We start from the raw sequence: 26,214 nt of genomic DNA, 5'->3' as shown, positions 1-26,214 counted from the left end.
CTCTGTGTAAAATAAAAAACAAAGCCCCCATTCACTCCCACTTGTACCCCCCAGTGGTGACACTGACCTTTCCTGCCAGGGACTTCTCAGGCGATGGTGAAGACTGCTCTTTTACAGAAGCAGTCAAACACCACCCTGTGCAGGATTCTGCAGGCTGACTGCAGGACCTTAATGGCTCCCAAGCTCACTCTCTTTTAGGCCCCCATGTGGTACTCAAAACTCAGAGGGGATAGGCTGCCATTCTGAAGGGCACTCATCGGGAATGCCAGAGGTTCAGTTGCAGCTCCCGAGAGGGGCACCTTCTTTCTCTACTCTTCCTTAAGCAAAGAGTGCTTGTTTTGCCATACATTGCTGCCATGGTGGGCTATTGCAGGAGAGTCCCCAGAAGCAATGAGTTCCAAAACACTGAGCAAAAAGAAACCTTTTCTCCTTTAAAGCTCATTACCTGAAGTATTTGTTATGGGGATGTGTTTGGTATGTGTGCATATATGTGTGCGCTGTGATTGTTCCTACTGATTTTTTAAAAACTAATTTAAAAGATCTTGCTGCCTGTAGTCCTAGCTTATTACTTCTTGCATGACTGGAAGGTAGAAGCCCATATTCCCATATCAAAGAGCTGAGGCTCAGAGGGGGATAGAAATAACACCAAGGAGCCATGCAGAACCTGTATGGGGGCATGTTATCTCCCAGCAGCACCTGTGAGACCATCACTCTGTATAAGGCTATCAGGGAGGAAGTAGAGGCTGCAGCTCAGCTAAGGCCTAAGTAATATGAAAAAAGCCCATCACCAGTCCTTTCCCTCTCCTTCCATCTCACAACCTCCATGTCTCCTTGCCAGAGCCCACTCTTCACCCCCCACTTGGCTCAGCACTACTGAGCACCTGCACCCAGAGTCCCTCCAACATCCCCAGAAATGAGACAGAGAAGTTTTACAAGGCTGCCTGACACATATGAGCTTAAATAGAAAAGTGAGACCTTCCAGACTGGGCTGAGACCACTGGGTGGAGAGGTGTGCCAGCATTTGTGTCCCCACAGGTGTACATGAAGACTTAGGGTGGGAAAATGAAGAAGAAGGATGCAGGGCCCAGGAATAAATCTTTTTTCCCCCATGTCTCCAGATCCACATCCAGACCTTCTTTCTTAGGAGCTATCACCTTACACACCACCTCCACTCCATAGTACGAAATTGGCACCTTTCAGGTTCCATACAAAAATCCCCTTGCACAGAGAATTTTGATTCCTGAAGATTCTATTGAAGGTATTGTCAGAGAGCTTAAGCTGCTCATCTCACTTTACACCTCCGTCTGCACTCTTCTCTCCCTTGCCCTCTGTAATACCCAACCTCATAAGCTTTTCTTTAAAACACAGAGAAATTCTGCTCTGCCCAAAATTTGCACAGGCCAAGTTTCAGTGCCTTGAAACACTGTGCCTGGCACTAAAGATACCATCCTCCCTGCCACATAGATGATTGTGTCATCAGGACGCCTACCTCACCAGTAGATTCAACCACTGATGGGTTTGTAATCTGATGGCATTATTGGCAGGTGGGGGTGGGGCTTGGATGGAGGCAGCAGAACATAAGGCCATGCCTTTGAAGGTTAAAGTCATGTGCCTTTCTGTTCTTCTCTGCCACCTGGCTGAGATCAGTTGAGCATCCTCCTATACTGTACATTCCTGATGTCAGGTTTGGCCTCACTCAGGCCCAATCCAACAAAGACATCTAATGTGAAATGTCAGAGACCATGACTCAAAAGAAGGCTTTCATTCTTTCAGAGTATTTCTTTCAAGTGTTTCTCATAGCAACAAAGAATAACAGAGTTCAAAATGTATGTGTGAGAAATAATTGCTTACTCTCTAGTCACTTGTTTCCATCATTTCCTACATTTTCTGCAGCCAGCAAACAATGTGGTTGAAATAATGACTAAATTCACTCAAAAGTTTAATGAAGAAAAATCAATTAAAATATAAACCTTTATGTTTCCTCTTTTACTTAGAAACCAAGGAGAAACTCCAAAATCAGAAGACAGAAGAAGAGCCCAGCCCAGCACATTCCTGGAAAAATGAGGATTTGAAACAAAAATTCACCCAACTATTACTTCTAGAAAAACCTTACCTCAGAAGCCAGGAACTCCTCTGCAAGGAAAGCTGGTTTCAGGATGAAGTGAAGGAACCAGGACATTTGATTGACATTGGAGATTTATTTGGCCCAGGACCAGGTCCCCAGGAAGAACCTCAAACAGTCGTACTGCACGGGCCTGCTGGAATTGGGAAGTCCACTCTGGCCAGGCAGGTGAAGGGAGCCTGGGAGGAAGGGCGTTTGTACAAGGATCACTTCCAGCACATCGTCTTCATCAGCTGCAGGGAGCTGGACCAACACAAGGTGCTGAGTCTGGAAGAGGTCATCATGAAAGACTTGTCTATCCACCACAAGGAGACTATCGCTAGGCCAAAGCAGCTGCTCTTCATCTTAGATGATGTGGATGAACTACAATTGGTTGTAGAGGAGATGGAATCATATCTTTGTGTGCATTGGAGCCAGCCTCAGTTGGTATACACACTGGTGTGCAGTCTGCTGGGGAGAAGCATACTTCCAGAGGCTTCATTGCTCATCACAGCTCAGACCACAGCTCTACAGGACCTCATCCCTTTCTTAAAGCGACCACGTCTGGTGGAAGTCCTGGGATTCTCTGAGTCCAGCAGGAAGGAATATTTCAACAAGTACTTCTCCGAGGAGAGCCAGGCACTCAAGGCCTTGAGCTTGGTTGAATGGAACCCAATGCTGTGGACTCTGTGTCTGGTGCCCTGGGTGTCCTGGATGGTCTGCGCATGCCTGAAGCAGCAGATGGAGCAGGGGGAGCAGCGCCCACTCACCCCCCAGACCACTACGGCCCTCTGTCTGCACTTCCTTGCCCAGGCTCTCCCAGCGCAGACCCTGGGGACCCAGCTCAGGAGGATCTGCTCACTGGCTGCTGAGGGCATCCGAGAAAGCAAGACTCTGTTCAGTATGGATGACCTCAGCAGGTGTGGCTTAGATAGCACCATAATTATCACTTTCTCAGAGATCAATGTTGTTCAGAAACATGACCAGCCTCAGCGCTACAGCTTCGTTCATTCTTGCTTCCAGGCATTCTTTGCAGCAATGTCCTTTGTCTTGGTGTACGAAGAGAAGAGCAGGGACTCTCCCGGACATGTCGCAGAGATGATAAGGTCAATACAAGATTACAGAAGTCATCTGTTGATGCCACCAACCATAAGCTTCCTATTTGGTCTTTTGAGTGAACCAGCGGTAGACATGCTGGAGATGATCTTCACCTGCAAGCTGCGTCGATTGAGTTCATGGGACGTGTGGGATTGGATCCAGTTTGAGGCCCCTCTACAGCAGCCATATTCTGTGGAGATGTTCCACTTTCTCTACGAGTCTCAGAATGAGCGTCTCCTATCGTCTGCACTGGGACGTATTAAAGGAACAAGGATGAATATCCAGACGGATGTGGAGCTCCTGGTGGTCACTTTCTGCCTTAAGTTCTGCAGACAAGTGAAGAGGCTTCAGCTGAGTGAGGGTGGCCAGCAGGGAGGAGCACAGAGGTCCTCTGGGGTAGTTCTGTGAGTATCCTGTTCCTCTGTGGGTCCCACATATTTCCTAAGCACTGGGAATGCTCAGCCTGATCCCAGTGGCTAAGGATGGAGGTCACCAGTAGTTTCTAACTGTCCAAGGTCTTTCCCGAGTTCCTCTGAATGTAGGGACATGGGACTAGCCCTGCCTTATACTGCTGTCCCTCCTCCCTGAGACTTCCCTGCCCAGCCTGGCCTCAAACTGATTCTCAAATCCCAGCCTCTACAGGAACGAAAATTATAGGGATGAGCTTCCAGCACCTGGCTTTGTTCTTAGATTTTTTTTAAGCTATTTTATATGACAAAGTGTTCTTTTTTAGACAAGAATATATAAGTAAACACAAGGTATGTATTAATATATTCCTTATATAAATAAGCACAAAGTAAAAGTTAATATTGCTCAAAATTCTATTGTGAAGGATTGAGGCATATCTTTCTAATGTTTTTCCTATATGTTTCTATAGGGAAATTGAGCTCTATTTTTCTTTTTTTTTTTTTTTTTTTTGCCAATCCTGGGCCTTGGACTCAGGGCCTGAGCACTGTCCCTGGCTTCTTTTTGCTCGAGGCTAGCACTCTGCCACTTGAACCACAGCGCTACTTCTGGCCGTTTTCTATATATGTGGTGCTGGGGAATTGAACCCAGGGCTTCATGTATATGAAGTGAGCACTTTACCACTAGGCCATATTCCCAGCCCTTGAGCTCTATTTTTATATGATAACATATAATTTTATATTTTATATGATAATCAGATTTTTTTCTTAACATATCACACTGGTACTGAGAAGTCTGACACATGCCATTCTCACAGCTCTGTGACATTTCCTGGAAGAGCTCCATGACTGATTTCACCAATGCCCTGTTCTCTACCATGTTAAGTTGTTCATGGTAACACACAGGACTTGACCTTGAGGGACCTGGATGCAGATGCTGCAAGTGGCACCTGATGTGAGGCCTTCAAAAGAGTGCTGAGCACACACAGGGCAGAGACACAATGGGGTAAGAGGAGACAAGAGACTCCAGGCCAGATCCAGAGGAGATTGGAGAGCATCCTGAGTAAGATGAAGCCTCTGCTGCTGGGAGAGGCCTTTGTGAGAGGCCCGAGTCAGCCAGGCAGGGCAGGAACAGGAAGCAGCTTGCTGAACACAGGTTAGGGAGTCTAGGGGGAAACATGAGAATTGGCCCCAGGCTGTGGGGACAGGGTATTGGTAATTTTTCACCAGAGATGCTAAGTGATGGAGATGGCAGGAAGAAAGTCTTCTAAGTGTTGGACTCATAATTAAGCCTCATGCATTTTGGTTATTTTTTTTTCAGTTGTGTGAATACTGCACATTCTTCAAAATAGGCTATAAAGCTTGTTTGGGTTTTTTTGCAGTCTAGTTTTCTAAAATTAGAATGGTATGCCTTTCACTTTGATTTCATTCAGCACTGGCCACCTTTCCTCTTTTTTTTAGGGATTAAACTCAGGCCCACGTACTTACTAGGTGAGTCTCTACATTGGAGCCACAATCCCAGTCCTTTTTGTTCTTTGTTTGTTTTCCTACTTACTTGATTTAGGATGGCCTTGCTCTGTGGTCTCCCTACTTGCACCTGCACAGTAAGTCAAATTACAAGCAGATGCCACCATGTTCAACTCTTCAATCATTTTTAATGCATGTATAGTGCATATACTTCTGAAATTTATACCTTTGTAACAGTACTGAGGTATGCAGAACCCTAAAACTTTTTATTTTTCAATGCAATTTTGCAACTTGAACTGTAATACTCCTACCTCCACCACCTGCATAGTTAGTATTATGATAAGTCGGGCTACAAGTATGTTCACCACACTCAGCTACTCTTCTGGGAGTAGGGTCTTGCTGAATTTCTACCCAAACTGGCCTTGAACCATTATCTTCCTGTTCCTGACACCTGATTATTTGAGATTATAGGAGTATAATACAATACCAAGCACACAAGTTTATTCTTATGACAGCTTCAAACTACATTAGGAATTTTGAAGATTCTGAAATATTCCTTTTACAAAAGCTCCACAGTGATGGAAGCACCTCAAAGTGTTTGCTCCAGAGCTTCACCCCCTAATCTCTGCTTTTCTTTGCATAATTGGGGATGAGACCAGGGACATATTGGGATGTATTGAGTCAAAGAGACAGCTATTGAGTTGTCAAAGTAGAGATACCTGGCCAAAAAAAAAATAGAAATGCCATTCTTCAACTTGGAATAGAACTTCAGTAGTTGAAGTCTGAAGCACATAAGATTGCTAATCTGTTGTATACAAAATAAAGAAATGGATGGCAGTCACAATGGCAGAGTCTATTTGGCTCTCTCAGATGTAGCCTTCATCCTCTCCACTTGAGGCTGCAAACATTCTCTCCTACACCTTCCCCTTTGCCAGCTGTCTCCTGAGGTCCTCTCTGTCACTATCCTTGGGGCGGCGGGGGTGGGGGTGGGATGGGATCCAGGCCCACCAGCAAGGACAGCAGTATACAAGATCATGTCCAAGATACCATCCCACAGTGATCCTCAAAGTAACTCTCCTGGGCTCCTTTCCCATATCCCATCTTCTTTTCTTTCTAACTACTGAGGCTCTAGTATTCTGTGCCAAATAAAGACAGGTGTACTTACACAGAAGGCAGGAAGGTGGTCCCAATTACTATGCTCCCCCTCTGTGTCAGATCCTGGGTTGGCCACTACAGATAAAAACAGAAGACAACATCCACCTGACTGAGGCTGAAGCAGACACAAAATGAGCACATGAGGATGCCATGCTAAGAGCTATAGACTGAGCAGCTGTGCACAAGAGGGGCTGAGGGTTGGGGGTAGAAGGGAAAGGAGTGTCCTGGTCAATCCTGGTGATAGCACTGCCCACAGAGGTCTGTTGCTCAGGGGACAGAGCCCCCTCTTCTGTGCAGGGCTGTGCACCTCACACCCTGTGCATGCAGCTTATGTCTCTCCTGTTCCTCTCTTTCCCTCAGGTCCACACGAGCCCCCCTCACTGACACATCGTGGAAGGTTTTCTTCTCCACTCTCAAGGGCAGTGAGAATTTGAGGGAGCTAAACCTAAGTGGGAACCTACTGAGTTACTCTGCAGTGCAGAGTCTTTGTGAGATGCTGAGACATCCACGATGCCACCTGGAGACCTTGAGGTGAGTCAGGGATGGGCTAGGTTCTCCCTGAAACAGGCATGAGCAGGAATATGAAGGCAAAGCCTGAGTTTAAGACCTGGTCTCAGTACTGCTGGGAGGAAAAACAGACACACACAAGATCCAGGCTATTTACTTCTGCACAGAAGGATGCACTGTCAGTCTTCTCACAGCACGGCAGGCACACTGGGTGGGCCGGTCTGCTCAGGTTTTTATTCCAACCCAAACTGTGACATTGGTCATGTGCCTCATTGGTAAGGAATCAGCTTCATATCCTATTGACAATTGGTTACCAGGGTGACAAATTAATATAAGGTAGTTAGAAAGCATTCTAACCATCCATAAGATATTTCCTCTCAAAAAGGGTCTATGTCATCAGGGCTGGCTGTGAACAGAGCTGAAAACAGTGGCAATGACAGTTTGGAGGAGATTGGTAAAGTGAGTGGAAACTTCCCACTCAACAGAGTCTATTCTTTAACTCCATTGACAAAGATTTGTACTCTTGACATAGCTGGCTGGCTACAAGCAACACATCTGGATGTTACAGTTTAAAGTCAAAAGCAAATAATTTTGGGAAATATTAGTGTATAATGATGATTGGTTACAAGATGGGAACATTTTGGTTTGATAGGAAATATTGCTTTTTTTTTCACAGTATTGAGCAAACCTTCATTGATCCCCATTCTGTACATGCACTGTGACAGATGCAGGCCTATTATGCTTAACAAACAGGCAGGGGCTTTTTCTCAAGGAGTTTGGGAGATAGTGGCAGTAGTCAAGGAGCTATGCCACCTGAGGAGCAAGAAATCCATATCACATTCATTAAGGAAGGATTTGATCAAGTGAAGCAGGCAGGAGAATGGCCTCTCCCTCCTGCCTCCCCTGCCTGCTCTCATCCCTACCATTCTACTCTCCATCTCTATGTTCTTTGCTTTCTTTTATTTTTAAGATTTCACATACAAGTGAGATCAGTTGATATACTTCTACGTCTTTAATTTACTTTTGGATTGCTCTTGAAACACATTGCATAGACTGAAATCAAGAATTCTAGAGGTTTCATTTAATGAGTATGTAAAACTGAGTGAATTAGATAGACAACAGAGATGTTGCCAGAGGAAGGGAGGAGATTTGTGGGGCGGGGCGGTAGGGCTTGAACTCAGGGCTTGGGTGCTGTCCCTGAACACTTCTGCTCAAGGCTAGCACTCTACTACTTTGAGCCACCGCGCCACTTCTGATTTTCTGGTGGATAATTGAAGATAAGAGTCTCACAGACTTCCCTGCCCAAGCTGTCTTTGAACCATGATCCTCATATCTCAGCCTCCTGAGTAGCTAGGATTACAGGCATGAGCCACTAGTGCCCAGCAAGGGAGAGATCTGAAAGAGGCAGTATGAGCAAGGATGGGGACAGCCAAGAGGACATGGAATCACAGACACCTGAGGGCAACGCCCTGCCCTTCTCCGGGACAGAGGAGCAAAGCAGGAGTGTATGAGGACTTGGACACTTGGGTCCTGCCGCTGCACAATTAGCCTCCTGATGGGCACTGCCCTGTGTACATGACACACATTGTCTGTTCTGACCTTTGGACCACACAGTGCTGAATCTATAGTGAATAAATGACAATGGAAGATAAAGAAATCCATCCCTAGACTTTGCCTAATAACCAAAAGAGGCCCTATCTGAACCCAAGTCTGTCTGCCTTCAGAGCTGTTAACCAGCCCCCGCCACCACTCTGCTCAACTCTCCTCTGTCTCCTTACTGAAGTCTCCAGTGGGGCTGCAAAGAGGAGGGGCATGCTCACAGCATATCTTGTCATGATGTGTCTTTTGAGATGAATAAACCCACAAAAAATAAAGGGTTGTTCATGCAGAGGTGTGAGCTATGGGCAGAAACACACTGAGTGAAAATGGGAGTGTCAGCAGTGAGGCTTCAGAGGAGCCTGTTGGTCAACCCGATGACCCAGGAAGGCAGTGGACTGCAGCAGGTGGCCATAGGGGAAGGAACCCTCCATGTCAGCTCTTTTCCTTAGGACCAGCTGCATCATTATTAGGCAAGACTCTGGACAAGAGTAGGTTGTAGCGTCTTTGCTCAACAATCATAATCTAAGTGCATTTAGTTGCTAAGGTAGAACTATTTTTCTCTCACCCAACTGATGGCCCAAATTCCTCTCAACTGATTAAGGTATTTTTTTTTAATTTGGGTTTGGGTTGGGTTTTTTTTTTTTTTTGCCAGTCCTGGGGCTTGAACTCAGGACCTGAGTACTGTCCCTGAGCTTCTTTTGCTCAAGGCTAGTGCTCTATCCCATGAGCCACAGTGCCACTTCCTGCTTTTTCTGTGGAACTGAGGACTCAAACCCAGGGCTGCATGCATGCAATGCAAGCACTCTACCACTAAGCCGCATTCCCAGCCCCAAATCCTCTGTTTAATTTCCTCAAGGTATCAGAGGGTAGGTACAAAACCTCGCATGTTTGGTGCCCTGCTGCAGCTCATAGCACTTGAAATATTGAATCTTTAAACCTGTATATACCCGGTGCCCCACACTGGGTTGAGAAATCATGCCAATGGGTCCCATTCCCAGGGTTTGGCCACAGCATGTGGGGATCCATCACTGAGTATTTCCAGGGTGCATGCATTGACCTGTCTGCATCATCAGTAGAGAGACCCACCTTCACCAGCCAGCAAGGTGTCACAGCTATGCCCACCCCACCTGATACAAAACAGCCACCCGATCCTGACCCAGCACTCTAGTAGGCACAATGGCAACAGCATTCTCTTTGCAGAAGGCTGGCTGGGATGTGGGGACACCAGGATCGAGAGAAGTGATAGCTAGAAACTCTTTCCACATAGGGAAGGAAAGAAGGAGCTACACAGAGAAAGGATCACACAGGACCTTTCAAACTTTGATGCCAAAACAAAAATTTAAACATAGCTTTCAAAGATGGCAGCCCCCCAAACATTGAGCCACAATCACAAGCCCTTCTTAGCACTGACCCCTGTACAATGATTGTACAGGCCATCGATCCATAAAGATGACCCTCCTCTTCTATTGCACACTCTCTCAGTAAGTGCCAGAAGCTTTAACTCTTCCAGTCTAGAAGATTCCTTCACTTCCACATTTACAGACTCACTAAGTGCAGAGTCTCCAGGGACATCTGCATGCAGCTGTGATTCCAACTTTGTGTTCATTCTCTCACCAGAATCACCTGCTTCCTCCCTTGCCCATCCAGGATCCTTTACTCACAGTCAGGAATCTTTCCAATTAAAGCCGAGATCCCCTCACACAGTGCTCATGATCCTCCTGGCGTTCATCACGGCCACTTCAACAAGCTCCAAATGTCTTCTAAGGACATCTAAATCTACCACTGCCCTAATCTTTTCTAGGTTTATGCCAACATGAATTAACTAAAAAGCTACTGTGATTTCACATTTTTTCCTGCCAGCCAGGGACTTTATCACAAATGAATAGTGTTTTCAAACAATGAACAATGACTGGCACCGCAATCCTTTCAACCAGAAGAATGCTCACATTAGTTACCAGAAATAGACACCCGTGTCACCATGTCACCAAGACCTTTTGATTAATAATGTTACTCCAAACCCATTGCCTCAATTTGTGAGTGATAACACCAAAATATTGCAAAAAGACAGAAAGTTACCAGCAGCCTAACACAATGAAATCATTTATCTGCCTTTGCTAATATGGACACACACTGGTCAGGCCACACACTGCATCTCTGCACCTGCACTGTGAGCTCCAGGTGTTCATCTTCCTCTCCTTCATCCTGTGCTTGCAGCTCTATATCCATCTGCCTAATACAGTCTTTTATAAATATGATTAGCAGAAACTGACTATACAGAGGAATTTCTTTGTGACAGTAGCATAGATACATGTAATGTACTTTGACCAAATTCACCCCCTCTATTAATATTTCTGAACCCTTATGACCATTATACCCAATTTCTCACTGGTTGGCTTTATTGTGTCATTTTCATCTACACAGACACACACCCATAATATAACACTTCCACATTCATCCTCATCATCTGCTCCTTTCCCACTTCCTCCTTCCAAGGTTCTTAATCCAGTCCCGTGTATTCAATATTTTTGTTTTGTGCCCGTACTGGCACTGAACTCAGGGCCTAGGTGCTGTCCCTTAGCTTTTTTCACTCAAGGTTGGTGCTTTACCACTTCAGCCACAGCTCCAGTTTTTGCTGGTTAATTGAAGATAATAATCTCTCGACTTTCCTGCTTGGAGTGGTTTCAAACTGTGATCCTCAAACTTCAGCCTCCTGAGTAGCTAGGATTACAGGCATTAGTCACCAGGACTTAGCTAACTTTTTATTACGATGATAATTAGTGTTATTATAGCTATTATTATTATATGTGCACATTCCACATATAGGAATTTTTTTAATTTTTTTCCTGAGTTGGCTTGTCTTGCTCTTTATTGTCATCATCAGTTCCATAGATTTTCTTGGAAGCAAACTTCATTTCTTTTTATAGCTGAATAATGTATTTGAGAACCACATTTTCTTTATCTATTTGTAAGTTGTTGGACACAAATGTTGATTTTTATATCTTAGCTATTGTGAATAGTGCTATAGTAAACGTGTGTTGTATTTGACTTTCATTCTTTGGATAGATGGCCATGAGTGGTATAGTTGGATTATATGATAGTATTCAGTTTTAGAGGAACATCTGTGCTGATTTTGATAAGGTCCACACTGATTTAAATTCTCACTAACAGTGTATGAGGGTTTCTATTCTCTGCTTCCACATCAGCATCTGCTGTTGTTTTCTCGATGGTTGATATTCTGACTACGTTCAGATGGAATCCCCCATGTTGATTTTTACTTCCCTTATGTGTAAGTTGTTGAACATTTCTTCATGTGCACATTAGTCATTTGTACTTCTTTTGAGACCTGTGTGTTTAATACACTAACCCACTTATTAATTAAATGACTTGATTTTTGTGTTCAGTATTTTTGAGATCTTTATATATTCTGGGTCTGCCTTTACAAGTGAAGAAGGAGATTAAAAAAAAAACTAAAGACATGGGGACAGAAATGACAAGAATCCAGGTCACTTAAGTCCTGCTGTCCAAGATGGACTTTACTTAGTGATGTGAGGAAACACTGGAGTGGTGGTTTTCTTGATTTCTTGCTTTATTGCTTTATTTATTTTTATGCTGGTACTGGGACTTGAACTCAAGACCTGGGCAATGTCACTTAGCTTTTATGCTGAAGACTGGCACCCTACCCTCTTGAGCCATACCTGCACTCCCAGCTTTTGGTGGTTAATTGGATATAAGAGAATCTGTGATTTTCAGATCTCAGCTTTCTGAAAAGCTAGGATGATAAGAGAGAAATATTTGTTTCTATGTTTATTCACACAGTAAACAATATGTTCCAGGGAGCTTACATAAAGTCTTAATAATCCCTACCTAACCACAGGTAGAGCCCACAGTAGGTCCTCCATAGCTACTTCTAGGTATCTGTTTAAAAAGCTCGAGGTAGTAAGTGTGTCTCCCACATGCTGGCCAATTAGATTTTCAGAACCAAGATATCTCCTTGTTCAGTGCCCTTTCTTAGCCAAAAGCCTCTGATTGCTAAACCTTAAGTTCACCAGTAGCTTTCTAAGAGTTCTAGCCATAGGAAGCATTGCTTAGTAAGAATATCAAGCCAGTGGCTTTTGGGATAACTCAGTGAAGTATCATATATTTACTGCATTGAGAATAAAGCATTTGATACAATGAACAATGAAATTAAAATTATTTTTCTTTTCTTAAAAACACCCTCTCATTGCTTCTGCCTTGGTCTTGAGTTCTCTGTTGGGCGCTGAGCAGATCCAGCTGTAGAGCAAGAGCTGAGCTAAGACAGCCACACAGGTAGCCCAGGCAGCACATACCACCGAGAATTCATAGCCATGCTTCACACCCTGCATGCTCAGCCCAGACTCAGCCACACAGGGAGCCCAGACAGCACTTCCCACTGAGAATTCATAGCCATGCTTCACACCCTGCACGCTCAGTCCAGACTCAGCCACACAGGGAGCCTGGGCAGCACATCCCACCGAGAATTAATAGCCATGCTTCAAACCGCACATGCTCAGTACTTGTCTTGTATAAGCCATGTTCTACAGTCAACAAACACTGTACCACAACTTTCTTTATCGTTTAAAATAGATCTTGGAGGTGGTCCCACACCAGAACATACTATGAAGTTACCTCATTCTCTCTAGAGGCAGATAGATGTTTACTGCATGAATTCACCATTAGATTTTTAATCACTCTACTATTATGGTATCTGGGTTAGCATATTTTGCATTTCATTGCTGTTGTGTTTTGGGTTTGTTTGTTTTTTCAGTTCTGAGTCTGGGACTCGAACTTGGCACCTGAAATTTTTGCTCGTTGGCTAGGACTCTACCATCTGAGCTATGCCTCGAACCCCTACATTTTGCACTCTAAAGAGAACTTCCAATAACTTCTTCCTCCAGGCACCCTGAGTCTCAGAGTAAGATCTGTCGCCTACATTCTGAGAATTTCTGAATAAAGACTATGTGCATTGCTAAACGTGTTCTCTAGCGAAGTTATCAGGTGCTTGTTGCCCTTGCCTATAATCCTAGCTACTCAGGAGGCTGAGAGCTGAGAATCATAGTTCAAAGCCAGCCTGGACTAGCTTATCTCTAATTAACTACCAAAAGGCTGGAAGTGGAGTGGTGGGTCAAATGGTAGAGCTCAGAAACAGTGCTCAGAGCCTGAGTTCAAGTCCTAGGACCTTCACACACACAACGAAGTTATACTATTGAAGGGTACACTGCTTACTAAGATTAAATAGGCTGGGGGAAATATTGTCCTCAAGCACAGTGTCAGCCTTGGCCCTGTGAACTGCTGAAGCCACTCACACTGCAGCATGGGCCAAAGGACAAGCAATACTCAAGGGAAAGAAGCTTTATCAGGAAGGATATACTAGATTGGCTTTCCCTTCCATCCTTGATTCTTCTCCCAAATGAGCCATCCACAACCTCTTTATCATTCCTTGGCCCATGAACAATTCTCATTCTGCTTTGGGTATCATGTAATTAAGGCAGGCCTCTAGGTCTAGCAGAAGCAAGCTAGGACACCTATACCTCAACTACAGTGGTCCTGCATCTCAGCTATGGGATTCGCTCTGCAGATCCCTGACCTGGGACAGCTCATAATTTACATTTCCTTGTACTAGAGAGCCCAGGAGAGGCTGTAGTTCCACTGAATCTGTCATACTCTCTCAACTGTGGTCCTTTAATAAGGAGCTTTCTGATTTTCTCATACACTAAAGAGTCCCTTAACTGGGCTGGGGATATAGCCTAGTGGCAAGAGTGCCTGCCTCGGATACACGAGGCCCTAGGTTCGATTCCCCAGCACCACATATACAGAAAACGGCCAGAAGCGGCGCTGTGGCTCAAGTGGCAGAGTGCTAGCCTTGAGCGGGAAGAAGCCAGGGACAGTGCTCAGGCCCTGAGTCCAAGGCCCAGGACTGGCCAAAAAAAAAAAAAAAAGAGTCCCTTAACATTGACAACCACCTGGACATTCTGTGTCCGTGGAGTCTGGGTGCTTGGCAGGTAGGTGTACAAATGAGACACTGAGTAAATCATTCCTACAGTATGGTGGGGGACAGGCTTTCCATGAGTTTCACCAGGAATGAAAGAAGTTGCCTCATACTAAGGGGCTCCTTGGCTGCAAGAAAAAATTAAAACCAATAAGTTACTGCCAACTTGGAAAATTTTCTAACATTGTTTTTGAAGTTTCAAAAAATGTTTGTTTCTTTATTACCCAAGTACCTTTGAAAAATAATTGTACACATCATTGCATGAAAAATGGCCTCAAGGAAGCCCCTGTTGGTCCTGGCCTGAGAAGTGTCCATTATTTACCTGGCCCCTTAAAAAGGAAGGACAGGACTGACTGACCGAGCTCATGGTAGACAGACAGAGGAGGGCCCATGGCACTCCATTGCCAGATTCACACAGTGGCAGACAAGGAACAGCTATGTTGATGGCATCCAGTGTCATGGATGATTTACAGAGACCTCCATCCCCACAGGGCCCCCTGCCACCATTAGGGGAGTCTCCAAGGGAAAGGTGGATTCAGCAAGAGGCAACTATGGGTCATCATTGCCTTCAATAGCACAGGGCTGCTGCTCCCTAGCCACTGGTGGTGGCTTCTGGTAGGCTACCCTGTTGATATCCGGCCCCTAGGCCTGCCGCCCATCCCCAAGCCCTGGGGGAATGCAGAAGCAAGCTGCCCTCTCTGGGTCCGCCCTTGCACCCAGCCCCCAACCCTTTAGCCAGCCTGGCGCCTACCAACCCCGCCCTGGCTCGGCGTGCTTGAGTGACGATAGCTCTTGGGTCAGGTGATACCTTTCAGCCTATCGACATCCTGGCCAAACCCCTCCCCTCGGAATCATCTCCCCTTGTCCTTGTCTCAATATAGTTCGCTCTAAGAAGCTAACCCCGTGGCATGTGTACATCAGACTTCTAGCGGTAAGGAGGCGGGCACACATCCGCGGCCAGGCCACGTGCACGGCAGGTCGGCGCTGACTCCCCCGCCTCACTCTAGCTTATCTGCAGGTTGGACGGCTAGGGGAGAGGGCGAGAAAGGGAGGGTGGAAAGAAAGAAGTAAGTACCCGAGCCGGGAGAGGCTAAGGAGCCCAACACTACCCTGCTGGAAGGAAAGTTCCTAGTATTGCTATGGGTGGCGGGCCACCCTGGAAAGTATTTTCCAATTCACTCAAGATCTCAAAGAGCCACAGTTACTACAAAGAGAGAGCAGACTCCTTGCTCCTAGACGAGCAGGCCTCTGGGACAATGAGCATGTGCATCTCTCCTGCAGGCTGGCCCACTGTGGCCTCACCCCCAGCTGCTGCCAAGACCTGGCCTCTGTGCTCAGCACTTGCTCCAGCCTGAAGAATCTCGACCTGCGGCAGAACAACCTGGGTGACCATGGCATGATGCTGCTCTGCGAGGGGCTCAAGCAGCCTTTCTCTCACCTCTTGTTCCTGTGGTAGGACACTGTGGGTCCCTTTGGGACAGGAAGCAGGGGAGGGGGCTGAGGTAGGGTGCCAGAGAGCCATACAAGGTAGGGGGAGATAGAGCTTCCTATACTTTATTAGTTGGGCCATTAATCTAATACCATGTGACCTGGCCAAATTAATGAGAGCTAAAATCTTCTGCCTGGGCTGGCTTTGCAACCAGTCCAACAATCATGTTTTCCTGAGATAGCCTCTGCCAGCAGATAGATTCAAGCCCTAGTTCAACAGAAACTTGTCAAACTTTAGATTCCTCAGAAGGATCCTGGCTTCCTCAAGTCTTGTGATGCTATCTGCCTCCATCCTTCCCAGAGATAAGAATTCTTGTCCCAGGGATGGGGCTGAGCTCTGAATTCTGAGCCTTCATCCCTCTCATGGGAGAGAAGAGCTCTGACAGAGAACCATGATAATGAATGGCCTTTTACAGACAAAAGCTCCTTTCATGTCCTGTCTTGTCCTGCCTCATAGCAGCAGAGCAGGAGTCATCTGGGCCAGGTCAGAGACTGACAGCCTATAGGCCCAGATTAAGCAGTAACTATTGCAGAGCCAAGAGAAACAACTGAATGTGCATCCTGTGAGAAGAGAACCAGGGCTCCTGCATTAGCAAACATTCCTTCTCCTGGAGAGAAACTCTCAGGACTCTTTCCTTACTCTTTGAATAGCTGTTCTATGATAGACACTATCAACAGACACTCACATTCCCTTCAGGAATGAAGAGCAAACTTCAGCCACAGGAGCCCTGTATCAATGGGAGCACAAACACTGCCTGCTGCCAGTGACTGACCCCTGTTGGACTATGACGTCCCAGCACCTCTTCTGAACTCAAAGGGTCATTCTGGAACCTGGAAAAGTGTTCCACTGGGACAGCCTCACAGCGAGAGTCTTCCCCTGACCAGTCCAATGTTTTCCCTTCCTTCAACCCAGCCTTAGCCCAAAAGCCCTCCCTCCCTGTCAGCCTCCTCACTCCAGGTCTGCCTCAGAGTGACTGGAACAGGTGCCTTCAGTAGATGGCAGTATCCAGGGTTCTGGGCCCCGATGGCCAAAATCCTGTGGTGGATCCTAGGAGAACCAGGCTTCCCTGTGCTTGTAGCTTGGACCTGGACCTTCTGAGTGACCTGGTGAAGGAGGAGCTGAACTCCCTGGAGCAAGAAAAATGTGAGCTAATCATCTCCAGCAGATGGTAAGAAGGGGAAGTGAAATTCCATCTGTCCCACTCAGTTCTGCAGGGGAGAGCCACTGTGGCTGACCCAGAGTTGAGGAAAGGGTTTTGGGGTGGGGAGGGACGAATAGTAAGGAAGAAAGCAAGAGACCACAGCGCCTACAGTGAAGTAGCAACTTTGGTTATTTAGTGAAAATAGAATCATAGGTTCTGCCACAAAAAAAAAAAGTGGGCGGTGAGTGTGTGAGGCCTCTGGACCCAGCAGAGTAGCAACTGGAACAGAATCCTTCAGATGAACAGAAGGGGAAGTGGTGCTGTGGCTCATGTGGTAGAGTGCTAGCCTTGAGCTGAAAAGCTCAGGGACAGTGCCCAGCCCCAGAATTCAAGCCCCGTGAAAACAAAAACAAACCGATGAACAGAAGGCAGGACAATGGAAGTACTCACCATAAGAGAAAGACAAAGACACAGAGAGATGTTTGGAATACAGACCATTGTGATCATCACGCGTATATGTCACCATTATGCACACACACACACACACACACACACACACACACACACACCCCTAGACTCAAGGAGCACCTGAGGAAATCTTCTCCCACACTGAGGAAATGCTCTGCAGCCCCCATGCCCTCCCAGTCTGGCATATTTCTGCTCATGACCATGGAACTCATTGGTCTTCAAGCTCCAGGCTGCTGTGCCTCACCTGAAATGGAAGCCAATGGGCTTCTAGGCTTGGGAGAGGGAGTCCACCATTCACTGAATATACTCTACAGACTCATACATGACACAGCAGGACACAGCACTGAACAAGATCCACACAGCTCGCCCACCAGGAGCTCAGCCCAGCAGAGGGCAGGGCCCGCTCTCACAGGGTCTGTGGTTACACGTGGGGTCAGAGGGCGTCCACTGATGTGTCTGGCTTCATTCAAAGGAGCCACCCTGAGCTAAGCAGAGTTCTAAGAGAAGGGAAAGGTTATTTGGGCAGAGAAAGATTTGGCTCCAGGTGGAGTTCGAGGCTGTAAAGGAGCAGAGATTAGAAAGCCCAGTATGTACGGCAGTCCTGCTGGAAGAGTGGTCCACACCCACCAGCAGCAGCTTCACCATCGTTGGACCTGACACAAAAATGCAGCTCCTCAGACCCCTCGCTGACCTACCAAAGCAGGGCTTCGGGGGTGAGGCCAGGTGACTTTTCAGCACATTGAGCATCAGGTGCCGGTGGGCATGGCGGGGGACAGGGGTTGCAGCAAGAGGCTCTGGACTATGTGAAGCACTTTCTGTCTCCTTGGGCAATGGAGAGGCATCACAGGCCTCAATAGGGATGGGGTGCATTATGTTCATATTATGAGGGCAGCTTATTTTTCAGAAAGTAGAAGGAACAGACGAAAAGTAGAGACCCTTTTTAGAGGATCCTGCGGTGTATCTGATCACAGAGTCCAGGCCTGGCATTAAGGTGGAAATTGAGAAGGAGATGGATGCAGAACAGAAAAGAAACATCTGCTGTCAGGGATAGTGAATGTCTTAGTTCATAACAGAATTCTAAATCATAAATACAAATTATGTCTTATAGCTCTAGAATCTGAGGCATACAAAGAGAGAGAGAAAAAAAAGCTCAATTCTTTGAGGACCAGGGGGTGCAGTCTGTGATCCTCTAGCTGTTGAAGCTTCTTGTTTTTTCCTGGCTCTGTTTGTCTCTGTCACCTATGAGCAAAGGCAAAATGCCAAAGAGCACATGTGAGAGAGCAAGAGGCTACAAACCCAATTGTGTAGCAGCCATTCTGTCCATAGTAAATATTAATATGCTCAACAGGGCAGAACCCTCACATCCTCTTCACCTCTTAAAGGTCCCATTTGGATCTAAATGTTCTTTTTGTATTGATGATGTACAGTGATGTACAAAGGGGGTTACAGTTATCTACGTCAGGTATTGAGTACATTTCTTTTGAACAGTGTCACCTCTTCCCTTATTTTCTCCCAGGTTTTTCCTTCCCAAACTCCTCCTCCTGAGTTGTGGAGGGACTCAATTTTCAATGCATGAACAACAGGGACACAGTCAAATCCCAGCAGTGAGGGAGGAATCAAGATGATTCCCTGTTCTGGCATTGATGCATGAATGGGTAGGAGACATTCAAAGACACAGGGCCAACATGAGTGGCTCTGACTCCAGTGTGTTGAATTTTAAGTGGGGCTGTCCTATGGACAGTCCAGCTTTCCCCAACATTTGCAAGAGGATAAATATCTCTGTGTTTAGGAAGCCAAGTGTGATGAGCTCTACTGAAGGCCAAGATGGAGGAGAGATGAGTAAGAGCATCACCTCACTCAAGTGGCAGAGACAATCTCCAGGTATTTAAAGAAGCATGGAAGGGGTGGCTGTGGTAGGAGGACAGCCCTCTGTCTCCTTTCCTCTGATGTAAAACAGGGCAGGTTCCTAACCCAGAAGAGCCCTATCCCAAGAAGTTCCTCTCTTAGACTATGGGAGGATTTCTGCTTTCCTCTCTCACTTCAGTATCTGTGGCACCCATCGGAGCCTACATCAGGCCCTCGAGTTGCATTATGGGTTGTTGAGGCCTGGGGATATTTTCCTTATCAAGGCTCTTCCAGTTTACAGCAAGGCTTCTCTCTTAACCTGTCCACGGAGGACATGCTGGGAAGAGCTACACTTGTAGAGCAGTGACTGGGGAAGGAGTCCAAGACTAGGTTAGGGGCAGTGGGGTACATGTCCTCAGTAATCAGACAGGTAGCCCAGAGCAGACAGAGGCGGAAGATACACTCAACATACTGAAGTAGGCTTTAGTCTGCAGGGTCCCAGCCATGGTCCAGCTGTGGACCACTGGAGAGACCCAACTGCACAGCATAGAGCTGACCACTAGCCTCTTCTTCCAGAAGAAAAAGCTGTGCAGACAGAACTTTTCCATCAGCCTTCTCCTGTCTCTCTAGATGACCTGAAAACAGAGCATATGGGGAAGAAATTTGACTTCTGGGGCCCTGCAGGGCCTGTGGCCATTGAAGAGGTTGGAAAGCACAGAAGCCTGTACCGGTGAGTGAGGGGCTCTGCAGACTCAAGCTGCCTCCCACCCAAGCATGACACCATGCCCCACAGTCAGCACCCACCCACGACCCATAAGTGTGGCACTGGGGTTCAAGTGGCTGAGCATCAGACTTGAGTGGAAAAGCTAAGGGATAGTGCCTTGGTCATGAATTCAAGCTGTAGTACTAGCAAAAACATGAATACATACAAACAAAACCCTCCCTCCCACTATGCACCCAGTGGGGGTTCTTGAGAAAATATACTGTCCCCATCCCAAGCTTTACCATTTACCTATGTGTCTATTCTTATTAATTAGTGGTACATATGCTGTCCCTCTTCTTAACTTAATATTGTTTTTCCCACTTTGTAAAGGGTATCTATCCTGTCCATTTTTAGGAATTTACAAGCACATTCTTCAACCACATGCTGTTTAAAATGAGGACACTACCTCTTTCCTGGTCTCCCTCATCATAATAGAAACAGCCCCCAGCCCCCAGGCATATGTCTATTTTACTGTAGGCTTGCACTCACCACTCACAATGCCATGCAATGGATATGGCATTTCCCCTAGTTAGATAGGAAGCTGAGATTTAAGAGTTTAATGACTTGCTCAGGGGACCACAGTCAGAGATCAGAGGAGCAGCACTCAAGCCCTAAGCCTCTGACTGGAGTCAGGTGTGACCACACACTGCACCCACAGCCCTGCACTGGCTCTGGCATCGGCAGGTGTCAATGATTTTGTGTGACTTGGTGTCTCTCTCCCTCTTTACAGCATTTACTTCCCCGTGGCCGGCTTTTACCACTGTCCCAACATGGGTCTGGGCTTTGTTGTGAGCAGGGCAGTGGCCATCAACATTGAATTCTGTTCTTGGGACACGTTCCTGGATGGGACTTCCCTGCAGCACACCTGGATGGTAGCGGGGCCTCTGTTTGACATCAGGGCTAAAAAGGGAGCTGTGGCTGCTGTGTATCTCCCTCACTTTGTGGCCCTCCAAGGTAAAGGAGAAAAGGACAGGGAGGGAATGTCAAGGGGCCTGAATTGGTGTAGAGGGTGACAGGTGATGTGGAAAGGCCTCATGCCTTCCTGAGTAACGTGCAGACAGTTATGGAAGTGAGAATCAAGACTTCTATTCTTCTCTTTTGCAGCATATGTCTCCCAGCCTTATCATTACTTTTGCCTAGCTTACCTTAATGTGTCCCTAAATAGAAAGTAATCACTTCAATAACAGGTTAGCTGGGATTTGCTAGTGCTGTTTACATACAGCATCACTTAGAAGCCCACTGGAAACCAGGTAAAATGCTTACTGAGCTGTGGTATTAGTAGAAATGTTTGAATATAGGACTATGTATAAATTAAGGCTGAGTGAACTAACAATATTTAGTGTCCAAGGTCTTTGAGCAGTGGGATGTTATGGACTCAATTCCAGTACACACACACACACACACACACACACACACACACACACACACACACACACACACGCCCATATGCCACATGGGCATCTATCAAAGTTTCTTTCTGTCCTGCATAAAGGAGTAGCCTAGCTGGAGAGAAGGGCCCTACATAAGAAGCAGCACAATGCATCCTCTGTCTCCAACATGGGTGAGCAGGTGCTGTCCCTTAGCATTTTTCCTCAAGGCTAGCACTCTACCACTTGAGCCACAGCTCCACTTCTGCCTTTTTTCTTTTTGCTTTTTGCTAATTGGAGATAAGAGTTTCATAGACTTTATCCTCAGATCTCAGCTTACTGAGAAATGTGAGCTACCCAGAGGCATCCAGATGACTTTTAATTTAACTTGTAAATTTCCCTTAGGCTTTTCAAAGCCTTTGGAAACCATTGTAAAATAAAAAAGAGTATCTGAATGTGTTCCAAAATCACACATTTGCTGATCATTTCCATCTAAACAGTCCCAGCATTCACCAACTATTTACACATTATGTCACTTTTCAGAATACAGATATTACTAATAAATAATGCTCTCCTTCTTGCTAGGTATAAACCAATTAAGCTCCAAAATGTTAGCTTGAATACACATTATAGATTATACTAAATTGGAGAAGTGGGCTTTGAGAACAAAGATCTCCCCTAAAACTCCCTTGTCTAGAATTAGATCTGATCCACATTCACTAGCAGCCATGAGGACATTCCTTTACATGACTAAGAACGCAGTGAATCTCCCCAGGGAGAGAAGGACTTCTCAAAAAAGAAGTGGGAACCATACGCCAATCATGCTCTGTTCCTGTCCAAGCCTCACCAGGGAGAGTTACTTCAGTCCCTTCTCATAAGGAAAACAAGAAGAGCCAGCATGTTCTTCTCATGGCAAAAATAATTATCAGGACCTGTGTTCTTCAAAATCACAATTTTTTTCATCTTTACATTTTTTTGTGTGTGCCAGTACTGGGGCTTGAACTCGGGACCTGGGCACTGTCTCTTAACTTTTTCACTCAAAGTTGGTTCTCTATCACTTGAGCTATATTGTCACTTCTAGCTTCTTGCTGGTTAATTGGAGACAAGAGTCTCTTGGGTTTTGCTGCCTACAATGGCTTTGAACTGTAATCCTCAAATCTTAGGCCCCAGATTAGTCTTGAGCCACTGGTACCTGGCTTCACCTTTACATTTTAGGCTAAACCAGTGTTCTCATGCAAAACCCAGGGTCAGGATGCCTCCCTCTGGGGAAGCAATCAGCAGTCTATTAAAGCAATTGCAGTTAACTTTTGAACAGCAATGTGGAAGCCAGAGTTAACAGAATGATGTCTTCACTGTTCTAGAAAATTAACTTTCCACCGAGAATCATAAACCCGGATAAGCATTTTTAAGAGGAGAGTAAAATAGACATCTTAGAACCAACAGAAAAAAGAAAGCCTGGAAAATGGAAAAGGATCCTTGAGGTTCAAGGATTCTATCTCATGGAAATGTAACCAAGCATTCACTAGATAGAGTAATAATATCAGAATTTGATAGGGGGGATTTATGTATGTATGTGCCACTACTGGGGCTTGAACTGAGGGCCTGGACACTGACCCTGAGCTCTTTGGCTCAAAGCTAGCATTTACTACTTGAGCTACAGCTTCACTTCTGACTTTTAAATAATTAATTGGAGATAGGAATCTCACAGACATTTTCTGCCTGGGCTGGTTTTGAATTGCAATCCTCAGATCTCAGCCTCCTGAGTAGCTAGGATTATGGCATGAGCCACCAGTCACCTACTGAGGGAGATAATAAAAAGAGAAAGATTCTCCAAGAATGTTAGACAGTCTCTCCTCAAAGTACTAACTAATTCTATGCTTAGAAATGCATACAAGTAAGTATGTAGCTACTGCTTAAAATGAAGAGAAAAAAAACAACTATATCGCTTCAAAATGATTTGTCCATTACGTTCTAGATATGCAACATAATTCTTGGGACCAAGGTATTTAAATGCATAGGTTGCTTGCAAATCTTAGAAATATAATAGATGCAGAAAATGTATCCAGAACATCACCTTTGCAATAATGAAAGAAAATGTATTTAGAAAAACAGTCTGTGAGGGGACTAACAGACACAACCAAAGAACCTGTGCTTTTAATAGTTGCTACTACTTGACTACACATGTGTATTAAAAGGATTGCACAGGAAATAATGTTGGAAATTAAAATGACTGCTGTTACTGATACATTGCTGCTTTTTTGGTTATTTTTCATGATTGTGTACCTCTGAAGGAACCTAGTACATTTCATTTAATCACTTATGTTTTTATTGACTTTTTTTTTTATTGGAGAAGGATTGGGGAAGTTTCCAAAACTACAAGGAAAAACCTAGACTCATTTACCCAGAGCCGCCATCCCAGGCTTCTTTGACTCTATCTGCAAAAAAGAATTTCATGACAATTCATGAAGTAGAGGCAGGAAAAGAATTTATTGAGCCAGTGAATACAGAGAGCAAGACCAAGGCTGAAGGAGTGGAAGATGCATGCCCAGAGTTCCAGGCACAGGCACAGAGGTCGAATCTGTGGCCCGTCCATCAGATGTACATATTAGCTAAAGCTCTTCTTCCAGATGAGTGGTTTCTTGGTGTTAGGCAGCTGGTAACATTCAATCATTTTGCTGCTGTAATATTTGATGTTATCACCCAATCGTGGAGCCTTTGGAAGAGCTTACTAATGGAAGAGTCTTGTGACATGATTGCTTATTTCTCATAACACACAGATTTTCTTTTAACTGGATGAATTGCTGCACCAGGAATCCATAGTTACTAGGGCACATTACTCACTCCAGATGAGGCCAGAGAAATTGTAGAGGAATTATTTCTCTACTATGCAATACAATGAATGGGAAGGGATAGACTAGAAGACGTATAACTATATACTTTCTTAATATTCAATCGTCTTTAAATTTTACATCCTTTCCATCTTTGAAGTCCTAACTCCTGATTTTGGATAGTTTTGGATCCCATGTTACCTATTAATATATTAGTCTGACTTGCACTGTTTATTTCCTTTTGTAAATATTTATTTAATTATTGATGATGGAAGGGATTGAACCCAGGACCTTGCACACACCAGGCTCAGCTCTACCACTGAGATATAGCCAAAGCCCCTAATAAAACATTATGGCAAAAGAGAGGCATAGTTAAAGAAATGCCAGTATTAATAACAAATATGATTACCAGAAGATCCCCCAAACCTTTGTTTCCTACAAAAAGAAACTGAAGTCAGGAATGATGTTCAGAGAGAGGCAAAGACCCACTGTCAAGGTAAATGTGCTGATGTGTGTCTGTCCTGGTTAGGACAGCCCCAGAGGCAGAGGCTGTGGCTGTATGGAGTGGGCAATGAACGGGATGACTAAGACAGAATTGTTCTGTGCTAGCTAAGGAACTAAGCCTTAGACATCAAACCATACTGTCCAGGCCATGTGGGCCCAGCTGGGGTCAGATGAAACAGATACACAGCTGTGAGAGGAACCTCCTCTTCAACAGCCTAGTGAGACTGATAAAACCATGTGATTTGCTTTCCCTGTGAAATCATGAGTAAGGCAGGAGCTTAATTTAATTGATGATAGTATGATTTGACAAAATATTCATAGTATATCTTATAGGGTTATAAGTACTTACACTTAACTAAGTACATTTATTTAGATAATAAAAAATAAGATACTTTTAATTTTTCCTTACATATTCACTGATATTCAGTGCTCAGGCTCTGAGTCCAAGCCCCAGGACTGGCACCAAAAAAAAAAAAAAAAAAAAAGAAAGAAAGAAAGGTTGGATGAATGGGATTGCATTAAACTGCAGAGCTTCGACATGGTAAAGGACATAGCTTGCAAGATATATAGAAAGCCCACACAGTGGGAGAAGATCTCCACTAGCCATACAACAGACAAGGGCCTCCTATCTAAAATATGCATGCAGCTCAAGAAATTAAATCCCTGAAAAACAAACCTCAGAGAAACAACCACCCCATTAACAAGTGGGCTAAAGACTTAAAGTGAGACTTCTCTGAAAAGGAAATGTAAATAGCCAAAAGATACCTGAAAAGTACTCAACGTCTATGGCCATAGAAGAAATGCAAATCAAAACAACATTGATATTACACCAGTTAGAATGGCCATTATCAAGAAATCTAATAACAACAGATGTTGGAGGGGATGTGGACAATGGGGAACCCTACTACACTGTTGGTGGGAGTGCAAACTTGTCCAGCCACTCTTGAAAGCAGTGTGGAGGTTCCTCAAAAGACTAAACACAGAGCAATCCCACTTCTGGGCATTTACCCAAATGACCACAAACAAGTCCACACAAAAGCTACCAGCACAACCATGTTCATCACAGCATTATTTCCTGTAGCTAACATAAGGAACCAACCCAGATGCCCCTCAGTAGATGAATGGATCAAGAAGTGTGGTATATATACAAGATGAAGTTCTATGCCTCCATCAGAAAGAATAACATTGTTCCATTCATAAGGAAATGGAAAGAACTGAAAAAAAAATTGTATTAAGTGAAGTAAGCCAAACCCAAAGGAAAGTAAGTTGGATGGTTTCCCTTATTTTTAAGAACTAGAATATATCTACAATATTCTTAACAGGTGATCTCAACAACCCAATCGCTTAGTGCATAGGACCATATATAATGAAGTGTATGAACGTAAACTCCAAGACATGGAAACAAAAGGCTCTCATTATGTCCTGTATGTAGCTTTTGTCTTTCATTTCTCTTAGTTTTCTGTACCTTATG

At 45.0% G+C, this 26,214-nt stretch overlaps 1 protein-coding gene across 1 annotated transcript in view; it reads left to right on the top strand.

The window, feature by feature from the left end:
* Nlrp1 (NLR family pyrin domain containing 1) overlaps window positions 1-26,214 on the top strand; it is a 37,654-nt gene that overhangs the window by 3,009 nt on the left and 8,431 nt on the right. The window contains exons 3-9 of the mRNA XM_048365816.1: window positions 1,995-3,603; window positions 6,586-6,756; window positions 15,620-15,790; window positions 16,906-16,995; window positions 19,226-19,317; window positions 19,858-20,011; window positions 20,775-20,998. Of these exons, the coding sequence (XP_048221773.1) occupies window positions 1,995-3,603; window positions 6,586-6,756; window positions 15,620-15,790; window positions 16,906-16,995; window positions 19,226-19,317; window positions 19,858-20,011; window positions 20,775-20,998 (2,511 nt within the window). The remainder of the gene's footprint in view (window positions 1-1,994; window positions 3,604-6,585; window positions 6,757-15,619; window positions 15,791-16,905; window positions 16,996-19,225; window positions 19,318-19,857; window positions 20,012-20,774; window positions 20,999-26,214) is intronic.

Source organism: Perognathus longimembris, chromosome 17 (genome assembly GCF_023159225.1).
Source record: "Perognathus longimembris pacificus isolate PPM17 chromosome 17, ASM2315922v1, whole genome shotgun sequence".
NCBI lineage: Eukaryota > Metazoa > Chordata > Mammalia > Rodentia > Heteromyidae > Perognathus > Perognathus longimembris.
This window is presented reverse-complemented; position numbering and strand designations above follow the sequence as displayed.